General features: G+C 39.1%; 1 protein-coding gene across 1 annotated transcript; it reads left to right on the top strand.

Moving 5' to 3' along the window:
• The first annotated feature begins 16,183 nt into the window (after positions 1–16,183).
• On the top strand, positions 16,184–22,761 carry LOC136968764 (cytochrome P450 4c3-like). Its single transcript, XM_067262797.1, has 12 exons — positions 16,184–16,331; positions 16,623–16,735; positions 16,802–16,887; positions 16,953–17,143; positions 17,755–17,824; positions 19,428–19,496; positions 19,552–19,555; positions 19,617–19,813; positions 19,882–20,056; positions 22,028–22,094; positions 22,174–22,353; positions 22,417–22,761. The coding sequence occupies exons 1-12, from the start codon at positions 16,184–16,186 to the stop codon at positions 22,572–22,574; spliced, it is 1,458 nt and encodes a 485-aa protein (XP_067118898.1). The 3' UTR covers positions 22,575–22,761.
• The last annotated feature ends 876 nt before the right edge of the window (positions 22,762–23,637 follow it).

Raw genomic sequence — 23,637 nt, 5'->3', positions numbered from 1 at the left:
CGAGATCATGCCGCCACTAAAATAAGCATGAAATCCATCGGACGTGTGCATACTCAGGTAAGAGTGTTGTTTTCAGGTTACGGTGTTACTATCAGGACGTGGTGGGATGGCGAATGGCCTCGCTGTTTCTATAAAATGCCACAAGAGTCCTACGACGGTAACACGACGTGGCGAGATCATGCCGCCACTAAAATAAGCATGAAATCCATCGGACGTGTGCATACTCAGGTAAGAGTGTTGTTTTCAGGTTACGGTGTTACTATCAGGACGTGGTGGGATGGCGATTGGCCTCGCTGTTTCTATAAAATGCCACAAGAGTCCTACGACGGTAACACGACGTGGCGAGATCATGCCGCCACTAAAATAAGCATGAAATCCATCGGACGTGTGCATACTCAGGTAAGAGTGTTGTTTTCAGGTTACGGTGTTACTATCAGGACGTGGTGGGATGGCGATTGGCCTCGCTGTTTCTATAAAATGCCACAAGAGTCCTACGACGGTAACACGACGTGGCGAGATCATGCCGCCACTAAAATAAGCATGAAATCCATCGGACGTGTGCATACTCAGGTAAGAGTGTTGTTTTCAGGTTACGGTGTTACTATCAGGACGTGGTGGGATGGCGAATGGCCTCGCTGTTTCTATAAAATGCCACAAGAGTCCTACGACGGTAACACGACGTGGCGAGATCATGCCGCCACTAAAATAAGCATGAAATCCATCGGACGTGTGCATACTCAGGTAAGAGTGTTGTTTTCAGGTTACGGTGTTACTATCAGGACGTGGTGGGATGGCGATTGGCCTCGCTGTTTCTATAAAATGCCACAAGAGTCCTACGACGGTAACACGACGTGGCGAGATCATGCCGCCACTAAAATAAGCATGAAATCCATCGGACGTGTGCATACTCAGGTAAGAGTGTTGTTTTCAGGTTACGGTGTTACTATCAGGACGTGGTGGGATGGCGATTGGCCTCGCTGTTTCTATAAAATGCCACAAGAGTCCTACGACGGTAACACGACGTGGCGAGATCATGCCGCCACTAAAATAAGCATGAAATCCATCGGACGTGTGCATACTCAGGTAAGAGTGTTGTTTTCAGGTTACGGTGTTACTATCAGGACGTGGTGGGATGGCGAATGGCCTCGCTGTTTCTATAAAATGCCACAAGAGTCCTACGACGGTAACACGACGTGGCGAGATCATGCCGCCACTAAAATAAGCATGAAATCCATCGGACGTGTGCATACTCAGGTAAGAGTGTTGTTTTCAGGTTACGGTGTTACTATCAGGACGTGGTGGGATGGCGATTGGCCTCGCTGTTTCTATAAAATGCCACAAGAGTCCTACGACGGTAACACGACGTGGCGAGATCATGCCGCCACTAAAATAAGCATGAAATCCATCGGACGTGTGCATACTCAGGTAAGAGTGTTGTTTTCAGGTTACGGTGTTACTATCAGGACGTGGTGGGATGGCGAATGGCCTCGCTGTTTCTATAAAATGCCACAAGAGTCCTACGACGGTAACACGACGTGGCGAGATCATGCCGCCACTAAAATAAGCATGAAATCCATCGGACGTGTGCATACTCAGGTAAGAGTGTTGTTTTCAGGTTACGGTGTTACTATCAGGACGTGGTGGGATGGCGATTGGCCTCGCTGTTTCTATAAAATGCCACAAGAGTCCTACGACGGTAACACGACGTGGCGAGATCATGCCGCCACTAAAATAAGCATGAAATCCATCGGACGTGTGCATACTCAGGTAAGAGTGTTGTTTTCAGGTTACGGTGTTACTATCAGGACGTGGTGGGATGGCGATTGGCCTCGCTGTTTCTATAAAATGCCACAAGAGTCCTACGACGGTAACACGACGTGGCGAGATCATGCCGCCACTAAAATAAGCATGAAATCCATCGGACGTGTGCATACTCAGGTAAGAGTGTTGTTTTCAGGTTACGGTGTTACTATCAGGACGTGGTGGGATGGCGAATGGCCTCGCTGTTTCTATAAAATGCCACAAGAGTCCTACGACGGTAACACGACGTGGCGAGATCATGCCGCCACTAAAATAAGCATGAAATCCATCGGACGTGTGCATACTCAGGTAAGAGTGTTGTTTTCAGGTTACGGTGTTACTATCAGGACGTGGTGGGATGGCGAATGGCCTCGCTGTTTCTATAAAATGCCACAAGAGTCCTACGACGGTAACACGACGTGGCGAGATCATGCCGCCACTAAAATAAGCATGAAATCCATCGGACGTGTGCATACTCAGGTAAGAGTGTTGTTTTCAGGTTACGGTGTTACTATCAGGACGTGGTGGGATGGCGATTGGCCTCGCTGTTTCTATAAAATGCCACAAGAGTCCTACGACGGTAACACGACGTGGCGAGATCATGCCGCCACTAAAATAAGCATGAAATCCATCGGACGTGTGCATACTCAGGTAAGAGTGTTGTTTTCAGGTTACGGTGTTACTATCAGGACGTGGTGGGATGGCGATTGGCCTCGCTGTTTCTATAAAATGCCACAAGAGTCCTACGACGGTAACACGACGTGGCGAGATCATGCCGCCACTAAAATAAGCATGAAATCCATCGGACGTGTGCATACTCAGGTAAGAGTGTTGTTTTCAGGTTACGGTGTTACTATCAGGACGTGGTGGGATGGCGATTGGCCTCGCTGTTTCTATAAAATGCCACAAGAGTCCTACGACGGTAACACGACGTGGCGAGATCATGCCGCCACTAAAATAAGCATGAAATCCATCGGACGTGTGCATACTCAGGTAAGAGTGTTGTTTTCAGGTTACGGTGTTACTATCAGGACGTGGTGGGATGGCGATTGGCCTCGCTGTTTCTATAAAATGCCACAAGAGTCCTACGACGGTAACACGACGTGGCGAGATCATGCCGCCACTAAAATAAGCATGAAATCCATCGGACGTGTGCATACTCAGGTAAGAGTGTTGTTTTCAGGTTACGGTGTTACTATCAGGACGTGGTGGGATGGCGAATGGCCTCGCTGTTTCTATAAAATGCCACAAGAGTCCTACGACGGTAACACGACGTGGCGAGATCATGCCGCCACTAAAATAAGCATGAAATCCATCGGACGTGTGCATACTCAGGTAAGAGTGTTGTTTTCAGGTTACGGTGTTACTATCAGGACGTGGTGGGATGGCGATTGGCCTCGCTGTTTCTATAAAATGCCACAAGAGTCCTACGACGGTAACACGACGTGGCGAGATCATGCCGCCACTAAAATAAGCATGAAATCCATCGGACGTGTGCATACTCAGGTAAGAGTGTTGTTTTCAGGTTACGGTGTTACTATCAGGACGTGGTGGGATGGCGAATGGCCTCGCTGTTTCTATAAAATGCCACAAGAGTCCTACGACGGTAACACGACGTGGCGAGATCATGCCGCCACTAAAATAAGCATGAAATCCATCGGACGTGTGCATACTCAGGTAAGAGTGTTGTTTTCAGGTTACGGTGTTACTATCAGGACGTGGTGGGATGGCGATTGGCCTCGCTGTTTCTATAAAATGCCACAAGAGTCCTACGACGGTAACACGACGTGGCGAGATCATGCCGCCACTAAAATAAGCATGAAATCCATCGGACGTGTGCATACTCAGGTAAGAGTGTTGTTTTCAGGTTACGGTGTTACTATCAGGACGTGGTGGGATGGCGATTGGCCTCGCTGTTTCTATAAAATGCCACAAGAGTCCTACGACGGTAACACGACGTGGCGAGATCATGCCGCCACTAAAATAAGCATGAAATCCATCGGACGTGTGCATACTCAGGTAAGAGTGTTGTTTTCAGGTTACGGTGTTACTATCAGGACGTGGTGGGATGGCGATTGGCCTCGCTGTTTCTATAAAATGCCACAAGAGTCCTACGACGGTAACACGACGTGGCGAGATCATGCCGCCACTAAAATAAGCATGAAATCCATCGGACGTGTGCATACTCAGGTAAGAGTGTTGTTTTCAGGTTACGGTGTTACTATCAGGACGTGGTGGGATGGCGATTGGCCTCGCTGTTTCTATAAAATGCCACAAGAGTCCTACGACGGTAACACGACGTGGCGAGATCATGCCGCCACTAAAATAAGCATGAAATCCATCGGACGTGTGCATACTCAGGTAAGAGTGTTGTTTTCAGGTTACGGTGTTACTATCAGGACGTGGTGGGATGGCGATTGGCCTCGCTGTTTCTATAAAATGCCACAAGAGTCCTACGACGGTAACACGACGTGGCGAGATCATGCCGCCACTAAAATAAGCATGAAATCCATCGGACGTGTGCATACTCAGGTAAGAGTGTTGTTTTCAGGTTACGGTGTTACTATCAGGACGTGGTGGGATGGCGAATGGCCTCGCTGTTTCTATAAAATGCCACAAGAGTCCTACGACGGTAACACGACGTGGCGAGATCATGCCGCCACTAAAATAAGCATGAAATCCATCGGACGTGTGCATACTCAGGTAAGAGTGTTGTTTTCAGGTTACGGTGTTACTATCAGGACGTGGTGGGATGGCGATTGGCCTCGCTGTTTCTATAAAATGCCACAAGAGTCCTACGACGGTAACACGACGTGGCGAGATCATGCCGCCACTAAAATAAGCATGAAATCCATCGGACGTGTGCATACTCAGGTAAGAGTGTTGTTTTCAGGTTACGGTGTTACTATCAGGACGTGGTGGGATGGCGATTGGCCTCGCTGTTTCTATAAAATGCCACAAGAGTCCTACGACGGTAACACGACGTGGCGAGATCATGCCGCCACTAAAATAAGCATGAAATCCATCGGACGTGTGCATACTCAGGTAAGAGTGTTGTTTTCAGGTTACGGTGTTACTATCAGGACGTGGTGGGATGGCGATTGGCCTCGCTGTTTCTATAAAATGCCACAAGAGTCCTACGACGGTAACACGACGTGGCGAGATCATGCCGCCACTAAAATAAGCATGAAATCCATCGGACGTGTGCATACTCAGGTAAGAGTGTTGTTTTCAGGTTACGGTGTTACTATCAGGACGTGGTGGGATGGCGATTGGCCTCGCTGTTTCTATAAAATGCCACAAGAGTCCTACGACGGTAACACGACGTGGCGAGATCATGCCGCCACTAAAATAAGCATGAAATCCATCGGACGTGTGCATACTCAGGTAAGAGTGTTGTTTTCAGGTTACGGTGTTACTATCAGGACGTGGTGGGATGGCGAATGGCCTCGCTGTTTCTATAAAATGCCACAAGAGTCCTACGACGGTAACACGACGTGGCGAGATCATGCCGCCACTAAAATAAGCATGAAATCCATCGGACGTGTGCATACTCAGGTAAGAGTGTTGTTTTCAGGTTACGGTGTTACTATCAGGACGTGGTGGGATGGCGATTGGCCTCGCTGTTTCTATAAAATGCCACAAGAGTCCTACGACGGTAACACGACGTGGCGAGATCATGCCGCCACTAAAATAAGCATGAAATCCATCGGACGTGTGCATACTCAGGTAAGAGTGTTGTTTTCAGGTTACGGTGTTACTATCAGGACGTGGTGGGATGGCGATTGGCCTCGCTGTTTCTATAAAATGCCACAAGAGTCCTACGACGGTAACACGACGTGGCGAGATCATGCCGCCACTAAAATAAGCATGAAATCCATCGGACGTGTGCATACTCAGGTAAGAGTGTTGTTTTCAGGTTACGGTGTTACTATCAGGACGTGGTGGGATGGCGATTGGCCTCGCTGTTTCTATAAAATGCCACAAGAGTCCTACGACGGTAACACGACGTGGCGAGATCATGCCGCCACTAAAATAAGCATGAAATCCATCGGACGTGTGCATACTCAGGTAAGAGTGTTGTTTTCAGGTTACGGTGTTACTATCAGGACGTGGTGGGATGGCGATTGGCCTCGCTGTTTCTATAAAATGCCACAAGAGTCCTACGACGGTAACACGACGTGGCGAGATCATGCCGCCACTAAAATAAGCATGAAATCCATCGGACGTGTGCATACTCAGGTAAGAGTGTTGTTTTCAGGTTACGGTGTTACTATCAGGACGTGGTGGGATGGCGATTGGCCTCGCTGTTTCTATAAAATGCCACAAGAGTCCTACGACGGTAACACGACGTGGCGAGATCATGCCGCCACTAAAATAAGCATGAAATCCATCGGACGTGTGCATACTCAGGTAAGAGTGTTGTTTTCAGGTTACGGTGTTACTATCAGGACGTGGTGGGATGGCGAATGGCCTCGCTGTTTCTATAAAATGCCACAAGAGTCCTACGACGGTAACACGACGTGGCGAGATCATGCCGCCACTAAAATAAGCATGAAATCCATCGGACGTGTGCATACTCAGGTAAGAGTGTTGTTTTCAGGTTACGGTGTTACTATCAGGACGTGGTGGGATGGCGATTGGCCTCGCTGTTTCTATAAAATGCCACAAGAGTCCTACGACGGTAACACGACGTGGCGAGATCATGCCGCCACTAAAATAAGCATGAAATCCATCGGACGTGTGCATACTCAGGTAAGAGTGTTGTTTTCAGGTTACGGTGTTACTATCAGGACGTGGTGGGATGGCGAATGGCCTCGCTGTTTCTATAAAATGCCACAAGAGTCCTACGACGGTAACACGACGTGGCGAGATCATGCCGCCACTAAAATAAGCATGAAATCCATCGGACGTGTGCATACTCAGGTAAGAGTGTTATTTTCAGGTTACGGTGTTACTATCAGGACGTGGTGGGATGGCGAATGGCCTCGCTGTTTCTATAAAATGCCACAAGAGTCCTACGACGGTAACACGACGTGGCGAGATCATGCCGCCACTAAAATAAGCATGAAATCCATCGGACGTGTGCATACTCAGGTAAGAGTGTTGTTTTCAGGTTACGGTGTTACTATCAGGACGTGGTGGGATGGCGATTGGCCTCGCTGTTTCTATAAAATGCCACAAGAGTCCTACGACGGTAACACGACGTGGCGAGATCATGCCGCCACTAAAATAAGCATGAAATCCATCGGACGTGTGCATACTCAGGTAAGAGTGTTGTTTTCAGGTTACGGTGTTACTATCAGGACGTGGTGGGATGGCGATTGGCCTCGCTGTTTCTATAAAATGCCACAAGAGTCCTACGACGGTAACACGACGTGGCGAGATCATGCCGCCACTAAAATAAGCATGAAATCCATCGGACGTGTGCATACTCAGGTAAGAGTGTTGTTTTCAGGTTACGGTGTTACTATCAGGACGTGGTGGGATGGCGATTGGCCTCGCTGTTTCTATAAAATGCCACAAGAGTCCTACGACGGTAACACGACGTGGCGAGATCATGCCGCCACTAAAATAAGCATGAAATCCATCGGACGTGTGCATACTCAGGTAAGAGTGTTGTTTTCAGGTTACGGTGTTACTATCAGGACGTGGTGGGATGGCGAATGGCCTCGCTGTTTCTATAAAATGCCACAAGAGTCCTACGACGGTAACACGACGTGGCGAGATCATGCCGCCACTAAAATAAGCATGAAATCCATCGGACGTGTGCATACTCAGGTAAGAGTGTTGTTTTCAGGTTACGGTGTTACTATCAGGACGTGGTGGGATGGCGATTGGCCTCGCTGTTTCTATAAAATGCCACAAGAGTCCTACGACGGTAACACGACGTGGCGAGATCATGCCGCCACTAAAATAAGCATGAAATCCATCGGACGTGTGCATACTCAGGTAAGAGTGTTGTTTTCAGGTTACGGTGTTACTATCAGGACGTGGTGGGATGGCGATTGGCCTCGCTGTTTCTATAAAATGCCACAAGAGTCCTACGACGGTAACACGACGTGGCGAGATCATGCCGCCACTAAAATAAGCATGAAATCCATCGGACGTGTGCATACTCAGGTAAGAGTGTTGTTTTCAGGTTACGGTGTTACTATCAGGACGTGGTGGGATGGCGAATGGCCTCGCTGTTTCTATAAAATGCCACAAGAGTCCTACGACGGTAACACGACGTGGCGAGATCATGCCGCCACTAAAATAAGCATGAAATCCATCGGACGTGTGCATACTCAGGTAAGAGTGTTATTCTCAGGTTACGGTGTTACTATCAGGACGTGGTGGGATGGCGAATGGCCTCGCTGTTTCTATAAAATGCCACAAGAGTCCTACGACGGTAACACGACGTGGCGAGATCATGCCGCCACTAAAATAAGCATGAAATCCATCGGACGTGTGCATACTCAGGTAAGAGTGTTGTTTTCAGGTTACGGTGTTACTATCAGGACGTGGTGGGATGGCGATTGGCCTCGCTGTTTCTATAAAATGCCACAAGAGTCCTACGACGGTAACACGACGTGGCGAGATCATGCCGCCACTAAAATAAGCATGAAATCCATCGGACGTGTGCATACTCAGGTAAGAGTGTTGTTTTCAGGTTACGGTGTTACTATCAGGACGTGGTGGGATGGCGAATGGCCTCGCTGTTTCTATAAAATGCCACAAGAGTCCTACGACGGTAACACGACGTGGCGAGATCATGCCGCCACTAAAATAAGCATGAAATCCATCGGACGTGTGCATACTCAGGTAAGAGTGTTGTTTTCAGGTTACGGTGTTACTATCAGGACGTGGTGGGATGGCGATTGGCCTCGCTGTTTCTATAAAATGCCACAAGAGTCCTACGACGGTAACACGACGTGGCGAGATCATGCCGCCACTAAAATAAGCATGAAATCCATCGGACGTGTGCATACTCAGGTAAGAGTGTTGTTTTCAGGTTACGGTGTTACTATCAGGACGTGGTGGGATGGCGATTGGCCTCGCTGTTTCTATAAAATGCCACAAGAGTCCTACGACGGTAACACGACGTGGCGAGATCATGCCGCCACTAAAATAAGCATGAAATCCATCGGACGTGTGCATACTCAGGTAAGAGTGTTGTTTTCAGGTTACGGTGTTACTATCAGGACGTGGTGGGATGGCGAATGGCCTCGCTGTTTCTATAAAATGCCACAAGAGTCCTACGACGGTACAACGTGGCGAGATCATGCCGCCACTAAAATAAGCATGAAACTATGAGTTGTTACTATTTGGTGTTTTGTGATAGTTTAGTTATTGTTGTTTTTCAATAGTTTAATTTTTATTATGTTATTTATTTAGTAATATGAATTTAATTATAAATTGAATCTAGGCTATATATTATAATTATCTAATATTTTATATATATATTTTTTAATATACTAATACGTTAGTATGAATTATTTATGTTTTGAAACTAATTATGTATTCGTTGCTATATTTAGTTTTAAATGACAAATTTGTACTGAGAATTGCGATAAGAACAATTTATTAGAATGACAAGCATTGATTTATTTCGCAAATGATTTCAATGTACTGAATAAATCGAATAGCAACGAATATTCAGTTTTATTCTCTGATTGTTACTCTGTCAAGCAATCAGGGTCAGTTTCTGGAAGCCTAAAAAACTACCACAAAATGGGTGTCGCCTTGACGTGGCTTTGTGGCTTATTGTATGAACTTTTTATCTGTTTTAAAGGTAAAATTTCACACAGACTAAGAACACCCGACAGAAATTTTGTTTCATAGAAGTTGAGTTTAAGAATGTGTGGTAGATGTGGACTGTTTACAGAACTCAATGATAATTTTACTTATTTTCACAACTTTTCTTAATAAAAGAAGTCCAAAGTAGACAAGGATACAAAACAGACTTTTTAGGTATTCGAACTCCGACACTCTATTTGTTGGCCATTTAAGTGGAAAGTTGTGTTAATATGTTGTTAATGGCTAAAAATTATGAATTTAGTTTTTGATATGTTAGTGTTTAGACCTGCTCTGCTTCCGGATTCACTGATTTTGTCTAGTAGGTGCTGAAGATTTCTGATAATGTCCGCAGTGATAAAAGTGTCGTCCGCGTACCGCATATCGTGTTGATGCATATGCCATTGATCTTGATACCTAACTAACCCGTCCAGAGCTTCTTTGAAAATACGGTCAAAATAAAGATTAAATAGAAGAGGTGAGAGGATGCAGCCCTGACGTACTCTCTCTGTATTTCTATTTCTGATGTAACTATCCTTTCAATTCTGACCTGTGTTTTTTGCTGCCAGTACAGATTTTTTTTATCAGTCTGATATCTATCGTCCAAACCAGCCTGTTTGAGCATCTGTATTAGTTTGTCTTGGTTAACCCTGTCGAAGGCTTTTCATAGTGAATAAAACATGCAAATAAATCTCTTTTTTTATCTAGGCATTTTTTTAGTATAATATTAATTCCAAAAAGTGCTTCACGTGTTCCGAATGTTTTTCGGAAGCCAAACTGTGTGGTATCTATGTCTATTTCACACTTTGTTCTAATTCTGGCAGGAAGGTTTTCAGCATATGATTCATGATACTAATTAGGCGGACAGCCGGATGACCGAGGCAGCCTACCGTTCTGGGCACCCGGGATCTAATCCGGACGGGTCGAAAAATTCTTAGGAATTTTTCGAGTCCGGATATATAGGAGCCCGTTCCTTATCACTCGGCTGCCCCATTGTAGACCAGGCCGAACTCATAATGGACTTGCTGAAAGAGACCCTCTTAGTGCCCACAGGGCGGAGAGTTAAAAAAAAAAGAAAAAAGATACTAATTAGGCAGTAGTCATTGAATTTTTTAGGATGTTGTTTATTCGGAAGTGCTACAAAGGTTGACTTTAACCAGTCTTCTGGGACCTGTGTTATACAGCACATCTCGATGATCAGGTTTACCAGAAGATCTACGTTGTTTTCATTGATAAGTTTTATTAAACCTTATTTTATAATCCAATCCTTTTTATTCAGAAATTTGCTGAATATTTTTACACTTTCACCATGTTAAATTACGGGCTTAAGGCGCCACATTTCCGAATGCTTCCTTTTTGTAGAATAAAGAAACTCGATGTACTTTTTCATTTGTATTTTATCTGGGCCAACGGCTTTACGATTGCTTGCTATTGCTATTGCTATTGCATGCAATACCTCAGATTTTAAAATTTCAGGACCTTCATAGGTGTCCATTCGCACTTCCGTTCTGGTATCCTTATAATCGAACGTGGGAAAAGTTCGAGGATTCTCAAATTCTCACACCCAACAGAAGTTGTCGCTCGGGTTGTTAACTAAAATTATCTTAACATACTGTATCATAAATTCCAGCTGCTCATTGCGAATTTTATCAAAAGTGGACTCGGAAATAAATATTTTACCCCCGTCTGAGGATAAGAGTTCGATTTTCTGAGAACCCATAATTGTGAACAGCTGGAAAAAAGTGCAATTTCAATAACAATTCGTAACAATAAAATTGCCAATTGTTGCAGTTTTTATTATGATGTCGTTTGGAGAGAAAGCGAATTTTCATAGTAAATTGAAAAGTTTTTATTATAAATTTTCCACCTTGTGTTCACTATGAGGGATATTTTATACCATTGTTTCGTAGATTTGTTCAAGCCCACAATCGGAACGGCCCGATATATTTGCAACAAATTACTCGTCAAAAATTCGTGGGGTTACACACACGGATTTTATCACAGATTTTCCATGACAGTAGCTCGAGGTTTTAATTGGGGCGCGTTTTTTTTATGCAGCGAAAGTGTAGCGAAATGACGTCACGAGCAGTGTTGGCCATTTAGAAACGGGTTTTAGAGGATTAGCTGTAAAGCGCTTCTCGAGCGCTGCATAAAAAAACGTGCCCTTGCCTGGAGTATTCGTTTGTCTAGCAGCAAACATCTGCATCTGCAACAAATGAATGGTAGAGGCGCTCGAACGTTGAGGCCTTCCTCTTTGTCGTCGGCATGTTCTTTTCTTAATTTCAAAGAAAGCTTTAAGATTTCGTTTTATTTTTAAATTAGTTACTCATTTTTATCACAGTAAACACTTTTACTGATGAAAAAATTATAATAAAAATATTTGTTATTAAACAAAAATTTTTCTATAAAAGTCCGTGGAGTATCTAGTGGGGTTTCTCTAACGGGATCCCGGCTAGTTTAACGCCGGGGAATGGTCCGAGCGCGGAAGGTCTGACAGCCTACCGCTCTGGGGGACCCGGGATCGAATCCGAACGGGTCGAATAATCCCCAGGAATTTTTCGGGGGTGGTCCGTTCGGATATGTCGGGCCCCGTCCCTCACCACCCGGTCGCCCCATTGTGGGCCTGGCCGAACTCATAATGGGCCTTCTAAAAGAGGCCTTCTTAGTGCCCACAGGACGGAAAGAGTTAAAAAAAAACGGGATCCTGGCTGTTTTTTAACCCGGGGAATTCTTCTCATCCCGGAAAATCTCCCAAATTTTTTAAAAGTTCACTTTTTTCTTATTTTGTGTTAATGAAGGTTGAAGAAATTTTGCAAATACTAGTTTGGCCTGAAATCGGGTTTGGCCAGTAACATATATTTTAAAATTATATCCTTTTTTACTGGATGTCATTGTTATAACTAGAATTTACTGCTAGTCAAAAATGAATTTGAGTTAAAACTAGTTTTAACTAGACAAAACGGGTTTTAAGAAAATAAATTAGTAAAAACTGTTTCGACCAAGGTCATTCAGCTAACACGTTCCAATAGTGTATGATGAATTTCGTATCGCTTTAACGGACGTGCACCTGGAACGGAGTGACGGCCGGATGGCCGAGCGGTAAAGGTGGCAGCCTACCGCTCTGGGGGACCCGGGATCGAATCCGAACGGGTCGAATAATCCCCAGGAATTTTTCGGGGGGTGGTCCGTTCGGATATGTCGGGCCCCGTCCCTCACCACCCGGTCGCCCCATTGTGGGCCTGGCCGAACCCATAATGGGCCTACTAAAAGAGGCCCTCTTAGTGCCCACAGGGCGGAAAGAGTTAAAAAAAAAAAAAAAAACCTGGAACGGATTAAGTACGTTATATGAGGCACCACTGTATATTATGTTTGTATAGTTATATATCTTCGCGAATTATAAGACATTATATGAAACAATTCCCTGACCTGTAAAAGCTGATTACGTGAATTTGTGATCATATTATTGATGACGTGAAATTTGTTGAATATTAAATTTTTATACTAGAGATATGACCATCAGTTCTTCTAAGTATTATATTATTTAATATTTTTAACTTTTAGAATGTCAGAAGTAATATATTTAAGTTGTTTTTTTTTGTGAGAAAGTCGATATATTGGCATTTATAAGAGTTTTTTGAATGCAATTAATATAATTTTAAGTCTAATTAGTGTACTATCTGATAGTATACTATTTATTCCTGTTTATATGCAAATATTAGTATATTACGTTTATCGTAAATTATTTTTATTTGAATTTTAATTTCATTTTTTTTAACGGTCTTTTTGTTTGTCAAACTCTCTACAGTGCTGCCAGTCTTCGTACGCTTTTACATTTACGTAAATTCTTTAAATATATATTAGATTTATTATAATATATAATTAGTTTATTTAATTAATCGGTAGATATTAGTAGTAAATAAATTACACATTTTTAGCTATATTATAATTTTTTTTAAATTTTATTTGTACAAAATTCATTTATACATTTTTATTTTAATATGTTTTCATTGTAAAGTATTATTAAACTGAAATTTTTATTTTATTATAGAAAGTTTTAAAATATAACGGTTAGGGAAATTTCTCTTTGTTCTTTTAATCACAAAGAGATTTAAACGGTTACTGGTCAGACTAGTTTGACGTACGGAAATAGGGTATTCACGTGATCTTGGGTGGTGACGTATTTCGTGTTTCGTCATTATAAACAATAATTTCACTTAATTTTATATTCTTTCATAATTGTTTGAAATGGTTTTTCTTAATATATATTTCTGCTGAACGAGGAAGCATTACGAAAATTGAATTAGAATTATATAAATAGATTTACTGACGTATAAATCCTAGGTTAAATTATAGACTCGGTAGAAAAAAATCATGGCAGCACTTCCGGTTGATTAATTATATGGCGACTTTATATGTCATAGATTGAAAAGTGTAGATCACGTGTCACAAAAACTCTGATTCTAATTGGCATTTTTCGATGCTTATTGTTTTACAGATATATATACGTAGAGAATTATTACGTATCACTTTAGAAACTGCAGAGCAAGAAGAATATTAATCATGTTTCTGTCGACTTCATTTCAAATTCTTTTAAGTTTACTTATTATTTTTCTTCTAGTGATATATTCATTACGAAAGAAATGGAGACCCAGAAAAAAACAACAGAAAAATCATTCCTCATTGTCTGCATGTGGAGGTAAGTAAATTTTTGAAAATATCATTAATCTAACACAAAAGGACTTACAGTAGAGAACCGAAAATCGGAATCAATTGGGGACTGGGGTTGTTCAGATTAGTAATTTGTTCCGATTACCAATTATGTACGAAAAAATATATTAACCTGTCCGATGTTCAAATTTTTCTCCGTTGCGTGTCGCTTCGTGTTGAATTTTCGTCGATTTTAAGCCTAACGAAACTTTTTATAATAATAATCGAGGCTATCGTATCGTTAAAAATTATTTCTGCATTTTGTACAAACAAAATAAATATATTGAAGAATATAAAAACATGAAAATTATACTTTAGAAGTAAATTTAGTATCAAAAACGTTTGATTCAGCACGACACAGTCCAACTGAAAATCGTTCCGATTACCGGCGATTCCGATTACCAGGTTCCGATTAACGAGTCTCTACTGTAATAACATTCTTTGATTAACTAAATTTTTATTGGTTTCTTATGTTACATATTAAACCAAGAAAAATTTACTCAATATTAAAATGAAGTAAACAAATTTAACTGCAATTTTCACTGCTCAAAATTATAGTTTATAAAGCTCAGTTGACAATTTTCTTTTAATGATTGCAACGAATGTGAGACATATCTAAATAAAAAGTATTTTTGTATTATTATTTTGTGAAGTATTATTAGATTTGTTCTGTTAGGAGTAAACGAATTCTTATTGGTTTATTCATAAAGATTATAGGTGTTATAATATATAAAATATTAAATGTTTCTATGTGAAGTATTGATTTGATTTCGAATTGAGGAAATTAAGAAGGAAGTTTAGCAAGTTTCACTATACAAAAAACACGGTAGCCCGAGTGTATAAACAATATTCGTCAAAGAAAACTCCAACTAGATTACTTCGCTTTTATTTGCATCTTTTGTACGAATACAACAATCAGACAAAAGTATTAAAATGCTGTAAACGAAAAAACTGAAGCTCATACATTTGAATAAGGACATTAGATCAATATTTTAGTCAATGAATTCTTCAAACCAGCTGTTCATTGTCACTTGTCGCAGTACTTAATAAAGTTATCAGGAACTGCAGAGGGAGATGTTTGAGAAGTACTGTACCTACCTGTTGGGTATGGGTGATAGATGAAGCTTTCGATAATAATCTCGTTAATGTGTTCAGATTTCTTAGCGTTCTTTCTTCTTCCCGAACTTTACGACAGTGTCATAAAAGTCCATTCATTTTCCGTTGCAGTTTCGTAAACCGTTTAATATACCGATCCATATTTTTTAGTTCTGATATAGCGATTTATTCAACTTCCAGAAGACACCAGCTAAGTGAAGCGTGGCAGCATGTTCATTGATAACGATTAAAGATTTAAGAATATAAAACATCTCAGATAATTCTGTTCTTTCAGATTTGTATAATTTCCGTTAGAAACTTTAGACAGATCTTTCAATTTTTTAAATAAATTTTGGAGCAGAATGCAAAAGAAAAACGACGATTATCTGTAGTAAAATGTGAATAATACATTATGCATGTATTGTACAATATGAATAATAAAAGTAGCGTCCTATTTATATAAAACTAAATTAATTTGAGAGAAATAATTAAAGGATATAAAATAACTTCCTCTTATAGTGCTGTTTCCATTTGGCATACAGCGATCACGTCAACAAACGATTTTATGTTTCTAACTATTCTTATCAACTCACCAGCCCATATTTTTATATTTTTATTCAACGATATTCTTCGTCTCTCCTTCTCCTTCCTTCTATTTCGACCTCTAATATCAACCGAAGTATAATACATAATTATGTTAAATTAAAGCGAATTTTCCATCGAAAACGTAAGCCAGAGAAAATGGATGGTCGTATTCAAAATAGAAAGTGTCTATGAATGTAAATTAGCTAAAGGATTTGCAATGTTTCTCCAAGGTCTCTACATTTGGAAGAAAAAGATTAAAAACAAATCCAGCAACGAAATACCGAAATTCCCCAGTTGGTCCATTCTTTGGAATCTGATTTTCTGTCCAGTAAAAGCGCAAGATTATCGAAAACTTTGTGGCACGTGTAATTATAATTCCAAAGTATTAAATTACCGTATTTTACGGACTATAAGACACACTTTTTTCTTCGAAAAATTGCCTCCAAAATTCAGGTGCATCTTATAGTCCGTAGCGTGTTATAGGTATTTTTTTTTAAAAAAATTGCTTAAAAATTACGGTGCGTCTTATAGTCTGTAGCGTCTTATAGTCCGTAAAATACGGTATATCCTACGATATAAAGTTTATTATTAATAAATTTCTTTTCGAATAACGACGAGTAAAAGTAAATGCTCTATTTATTAAATAACTTTTCTAGTTTTTATTCAAATATTGAGTAGTGCACGTTTGGCATTCTTAGAAGAAAAAGTAATGAAGTTATCGTGGGGCGGCTATAATTATATTTTATTATCTCACCCCGAAATGGCTCAGGTATATTTGCTTTATCACATACTGTTTCAGTGTTTTGTAACCGTAACAATTTATTATTTTATAAAGGAAGTACTGAAGAGTTACACTGCCGTCAACAAAGATTGGATTTATAATATTTTTCATCCATGGCTAGGAACGGGTCTTCTAACAAGGTAACAAAGTAATTGAATATTTCAGGTAAATGAAAGTATTGATTATTTGTTTACAATGGCAACAGTTCGAATGATAAGTGGAGACACCGTCGAAAATTATTAACGCCAGCATTTCACTTTCGAATTCTCGAAGACTTTCAACGGATTTTCAACGATCAGTCAACCATCTTAATTGAAAAGTTGAAGAAGAAAAAGGAAAATGAAGAATTTCTTATGGACGAGCTCATTAGTCTGTGCGCTTTGGATATTATTGGAGGTAACGGTCAATTAACCAATCTTTACATGCGAGAAAAGTTGCCAACTATTCGGTATTTCAGTTAGTTTTGAAAGATGCTCGAATAAAGAAAACGGTTAGAAAATGTTCCGAAAAATGAACGAGCAGTTGGGAGTGTGTTTTTTTATCTTCTCTCTTCATCACGACAAATTGAAAATGTTATTGTAAATTCACAATTTTTTCATTTCGAAATTTTTGGTTTTCGTTTTCATTCTGCGAATAAGACGGCCTGTTTTAATCATACACATCGTGGGGTCACCCAGTCAATAGCAGGAGGCAGAATAATGAGGCAAAGAGCCGACATATTCTGAACGTAAGCCGATGAAAAGTTCTGATTGCTAGTCTGAATGCTACTGCGAAACCTCGGAGCGGTAGGCTGACGCCTCAATCCATTGGAATGTCTTGTCGTCTTCGTAATCATCAAAAGAAAGAAAAATGTTTCTAGTTTGTCTGAAGCCTTTGTTTTGCTTAGTACTTTTTGAAATTAGATCATATTATGTTCGAAATTTCTTACTGTTAAAACAGGCAACCGTAGTAAGAAAGATGTAGTGATTCAATATGTTATTCTATAGATGTATTATTATTATTTACAGATTTAGCAATGGGAGTTCAAATCAACACTCAAGACAGATCTAGTACTGATTACGCCATTGCCATTGATGAGTAAGTTAAAAAAACGGTTAATGACAAATCTGCATTCCCTTCCATTTAAATCTATTTATAACTTGTTCCCTGAATAACTGTAAGGATTTTCTAGCTATTTTTTTAATTCCCATGTAATTATTATTTAGGTTTTTCTTTACCTCTATCGATTACTTTATGATATTATGAGCTTTTTATTACGAGTAGTCATAACTGCAATAGGTGACAATGGATCAAAGATGAGAAACGACCTTGTAATTTTAACTGACTGTAAAAGATTTTTATATCATGGATAGAATTCTACTGCAAATTACTCGTAGTTTTCTGCTATTACATACTTTCGCATGGAATACAGATTGCATTATGTGTCCTGTGGATCTAAGAAAAAACCAAACGGTTTCCATTTACTGAATATTCTATGAGGGGAAAATACACTAAATATTTTCTAAATACGAATTTACATTTAACTACGCAATTAAGCATATTAGTATAACAGCATTAACTATCTGACTATAAGATAGTTTTGCGATAAGTATGAAATAAATTATTTCTTATTGTTACCCTTTCATTATTAAGTATTTGTTAGAGACTCTCCAATTCGTCCAAACCCCCAAGAAATGAAGCTGGTGTCGAAGGGCGAAATAATCTGACTAGACTATAAAAAAATTCTTAATGATCCTAGTGAAAGAAAAATAACATTAATTTTTCAGGAATTGGACTAATATTTCTCAAAACAAAGTTAACATTTTAAACTTTGCCTCCCTTCACCTGCTTAACCCTCAAATCGTTGGGCGTATTGAAGATCTCAGCATCAATACAGTGAGATGCTGCCGGAAGTAACGCAACTGCCGTCGTTTTCTACGCTGGCTGCCAGGAATTTCGGGAAAGAAGAACAAGAAAAAAGGCAAACGATGTGGACTTCCACGTTACGTTAAATTTATTTTTGAACTTATTTACCGAAAACAGCTTAATGTGAAATGAATATTTCGAAAAGAAAAATAGGAATGATGATTTTTTAAATGTTCGTAGCAGTTTCAAATAATTAAATCAATCTTAAGATTACACTTTAACAACTAAAATTAATTACTGTATGTAATGTCTTACGTAAATATACTAGTATATTAAAATATTCTATTAATCTACTAATTGAATTTTAATTTATTCAGGGTTCATGGACAATTCAAAATTGTCAACGAAAAATTCTTACGCTCTTACGAGCGTCATGGTGGCTGCCACCTTGTTTGCTGGCGTACCGAGCAAAGAAAAACACGCTTGCAGCACTTTGACAGTAACCGGAAGTTGCCTGAGATTTTGGACGGAGGCGCTGACAGGTGCTGGCAGCGCGCTAAGATTTTCAATACGCCCATAGCGTTATCACGACTTTTGTTAAAATACAGATTTATAAATGAAAACTGTAACAATGAGTAAACTAAATTCAACTTTTAAAATGATTTCTTTTTCTCGTATTTTAAATATGATTAATCTAATGACAAAACTATTTTACGAAGTGTAAAAAAGAAATTTTGTTTAATAGCTTAAAATTTTAAAGTATTTTTGAAAGTATGAAAAATATTTCAGTTACTTGAAGCATTTATAATATACCACATTGTGTTTTATAATTCAGTATAACATCCGCAATTGTTCAATGGATCGCAAAAGCCTTGGTATTGGTTCGGTCCCATTTTCAACTTGAGTCCATTAGGAATAAAATTTTACAAAGGCATTCAAACCGTTCACGAATTTGACAGAAAGGCAAGTTTATTTTATTTTATTCTTAAACCATTAATGTAATTAAAAAATGGAAATAATTCAGGTAATTAAAGAAAGGAAACAGAAACTGATCGAAGAACTGAAAGACATGCAAACAATCGACTACTTTCAAGAAGAGAAGAAAGTTATGGGAGTGAAGAAGAAGAGAGCATTTCTAGATTTACTACTTTATCATCATTTAACGGATGGAAGTCTCAACGAAGAGGATATCAGAGAAGAAGTCGACACTTTCATGATCGGAGTAAAATGAGTTTCATTTTACGAACTTAGAAATGAGAGATTCGCGTTGTATAAAAATTGTGTTTTTACGGGCACGACACAACTGCAATGGGAATTAGTTGGACCCTTTATCTGCTCGGACTGCATCCTGATATACAAGAGAAAGTGTACCAGGAGCTGGAGGACATTTTTGCTGAAGATATGAATAAATCTATTACGTCCGATGAGCTTAAAAAAATGAAATATTTAGAATGTGTTGTCAAGGTAAGAATTTACTTTTGGACGCCTAGTAGGGTGAAAGATGAAATTTAGACATTTAAAATACATTGTTGATAATTAACTCAAAAAAGATGGAAATTTATTCTATTAGACAATAATTACAACCAATAATAATTTATCTCGCCACCTTTGCTGCAAGCTTTTAATCCGGTCGGCTTAGAATAACTTTTTTGTTTTTTTTTGTTGTTTTTTTTGTTTTTATCAAAGGCTCGAACTTGGTGTATTGCCATTGAACTGTATATTGGCAATAACGTTGTTCAAGACGCGAAGTACATGGCAATTATTTGGCATGAATCACTGTTTAGCAACTCTGAGGTCATCATTGTTATATGTGCTGGGCGCGTTATCGTGGCGGTATCTGACTGTCTGAAGTTTTGAACGGAGTTGTTTGATCTTGGCGTTCAAATAATAAACTTATTTACTGTAGCAACTTTTCGTGACAGTGACGTCAGTTGGAAAAGGCTCGGTCATAATTACGTCCAAAATACGCGGATTATCGCCATGTTTTTCGCTATCGGTCCTTTGACGTTTGCAACAGTTGGTTTAAATTTATATCACCTATGAAATATCCTTCGTTTACTTATAAAAGAAATGCTCTACAACGCTCGATGCGAGCGTTGTAGAGCATTTCTTTTAGTGTCTAGAAAAAATCAAAATGTCTCTATTTCATCTTTACCACCAGATACATATTTAGTAAAATAATATATTATGAATATTAAATTTCGAAATGTTTAAAACTTAATTTAAATAATCATAGAAATATTAGTTTAATTCTTCGTAATAAACAAAGCGAAATTTGCTTAAATTTTAATACCTTTTACTTTTTATTTGTTATTTAAATAAATATAACCAATTTTTAATATAACTTAGTAATGAAGAACTTTCACTGGAAAGAAAAGAACTCGTGTTTCAATAGAAACTTCATTCATAATTATACTGTATTTGTGTAACAGACACCGCTAATCAAATTTAAAAATCTTAAAATCTTTAACTTAAGGTATTAAAATCTTTACTTTAAAGGAAATTGTGTCATTGTAGAATTAAATAATTGAATCTTATTTAAAAGAATTGTAAATATTTTTAGCACAGTGGTGCCTCATATTTTGAATTTAATTCGATCCACCAGGCAGTTCTAACTCTGAATTCTTCGAATTTCGAATCAATTTTCTCCATTACAAATAACAAAAAATGAATTAATCCGTTCCCAAACACTAAATAGTATCGATGTAGCGTATATAGTACTATACTATATATACACTATCGATACTACATTTCGATAAATGTAAACTGCAAGTACGCATAATGTAAGATAAAAATAACAGAATTACATGTTTTAAATCATAAATTAAAACACGAGAGCAATATATAAAATAATAAATTTTGTGTAATAAAATGAAAATTGAATTTTTCTGTGCCTTAGTGGGGGGTATGCAGCTGGTTTACTTACAAATAATACTATCAGAAATAATATCACCAGCCAATTGCTTCTTATTTATTTACACCAGGAGGAAATGGAGGAAATTTTTCATCATCTACAAGATATGCGATCTCCTGGAGGCAAAGTTGCTACAACTTTATCAGTGTTTGCTTTTATTGCTTCCTTTTTCTTAATAATGGTGTAGGCCGTAGCAGTGGCGTAGCGAACATAACTGGCGCCCGACGCATTATTGGCCTTTTTCCTTTAGTCCTCAATAATTTATTTTTGTTTACAGAACTGCAAAAAGCAAGCAAATATTACTATTGTGAACGTGTATCTCATATACCTATATACGTATGACATACATTTCATATTTTTCCTTTTTTATCTTATATACAAACTTCTCTTGTATCTGTAACAGAAAGCATATAAAGAGCATCAACCTGACTTTATATTTTGTTAATTCTGTTTCAAAATACAAAAGTTAATTATGTTATCAAATACTCGGCAACTATTTTGAAATATCGGAGTAATTTCAGGAGTCAATTAGGATCTATCCTCCGATTCCCGTCATACTCAGAAAGAATCCTTCCAATATGAAAGTAGGTATGTATCGCAATTTGAGAGTAAATACATTTTACAGCAACGGCATAAATTTCATTGAAAACAATTAAATTTCTTTCAGGTGATTATATCTTGCCGGCAAAATCATCCCTTGTAATAAACATTTATGGGATTCATCATAATCCAACGGTTTTCGAAAATCCCGAAGTGTTCGATCCGGATCGATTTCTACCAGAAAACTGTGAGAAACGTCATCCTTTTGCCTTTGTGCCGTTTTCTGCCGGCCCACGCAATTGCATAGGTGAGTAATTGTGTCACGAGACAAACGCCTTACTGTGTTTCTGACGTATTCACCTTTCTTCAGGACAAAGATTTGCGATGAGGGAGATGAAGACAGTTTTATCCAATGTTATTCGACATTTTCGAGTGAAATCGTTAGATCACAGAGATAAGATTTTCGAATCAGCTGACGTCATTCTTCGTCCTAAATTTGGTATAAAAATGACCGTCGAAAAACGATAAAAGAAAGAAATATTTTGTTTCAGAAAATATAAAATCTATAAATTACGAAACAATTGTTCATATTACAATGTTTCATGTATTCCAGATTCTTATCAATATGATAATCCGAGCAGCGAAAGAGTATACATGATCAGCCTGCCCAGGAAGGGTCTATGTCAGATGAAAGAAATGGAAGGCGACCTGTAAACGTAGATCCGATGTCTTTCAGCTATTTTTTATATTTTTAAAACGTTTTTATACTACTTTTGTCATAAATAATTTAACTTTTTTTTTTTAAATTATAATAGTGTGATCCATGTGTCAACTCTCATTGTCGCCTTTAATCCCAGTCATCTCACATACACTTTTTCGTTTAGACCGATGAATGTCACTGCGCCGAGTATAGTATACTAAATTTCAGTAATAGATTCTTAAAAATTATGTTTCGAAACGTTTACTGTATCAGTCAGTTAGTCAGTCATCAGGACATGTAATTTTATATACAGTCGAGTCCGCATAAGTCGACACCCGGATAACTGGACACCATCGGTTAAGTAGTCACTTTTCTGTGGTTCCGGCCGACTTACATAGGCATTAATGTTAAAAAACTCCGGTTTACTCGACACCGTTTAACTCGTCACCACTGGATAAGTCGACATACTTTTGCTGTCCCACACTCTGATAAGTCGTCACCTCTTCCCGAAAAAATGAATTCACTCCGCACGTGTGATGCGAACTCATTTTTTTCAGGAGGGGAGTCGATTTATTTATTAATATATGTAAGAATACATATTAATAAAAATGCCTTAACATTTTATGTATTTTTATGTATAAAATAATAACAGATAAGCAAAAAGAAAGGGTATACTATAGATTACTACCTATGGAATTTCGTGTGTTTGGGTATATGTCTGAACTCAGGGGACCGAGACGAGTTCAACGATACACTACTTTCGGACCGGAGACGAAAAATAAAAAAGTTATCATACTTTTTTCTGGCGATCGCGCGATGATAGGGAGTCGCGTCGCTCTCTCCGCTCTCGTATCGCGTGTTTAACGCTCCGGGAGATGACCGTAGTCCGAC

This window comes from Centruroides vittatus, unplaced genomic scaffold, assembly GCF_030686945.1.
Source record: "Centruroides vittatus isolate TY-2023 unplaced genomic scaffold, ASM3068694v2 contig_1521, whole genome shotgun sequence".
Lineage (NCBI taxonomy): Eukaryota > Metazoa > Arthropoda > Arachnida > Scorpiones > Buthidae > Centruroides > Centruroides vittatus.
This window is presented reverse-complemented; position numbering and strand designations above follow the sequence as displayed.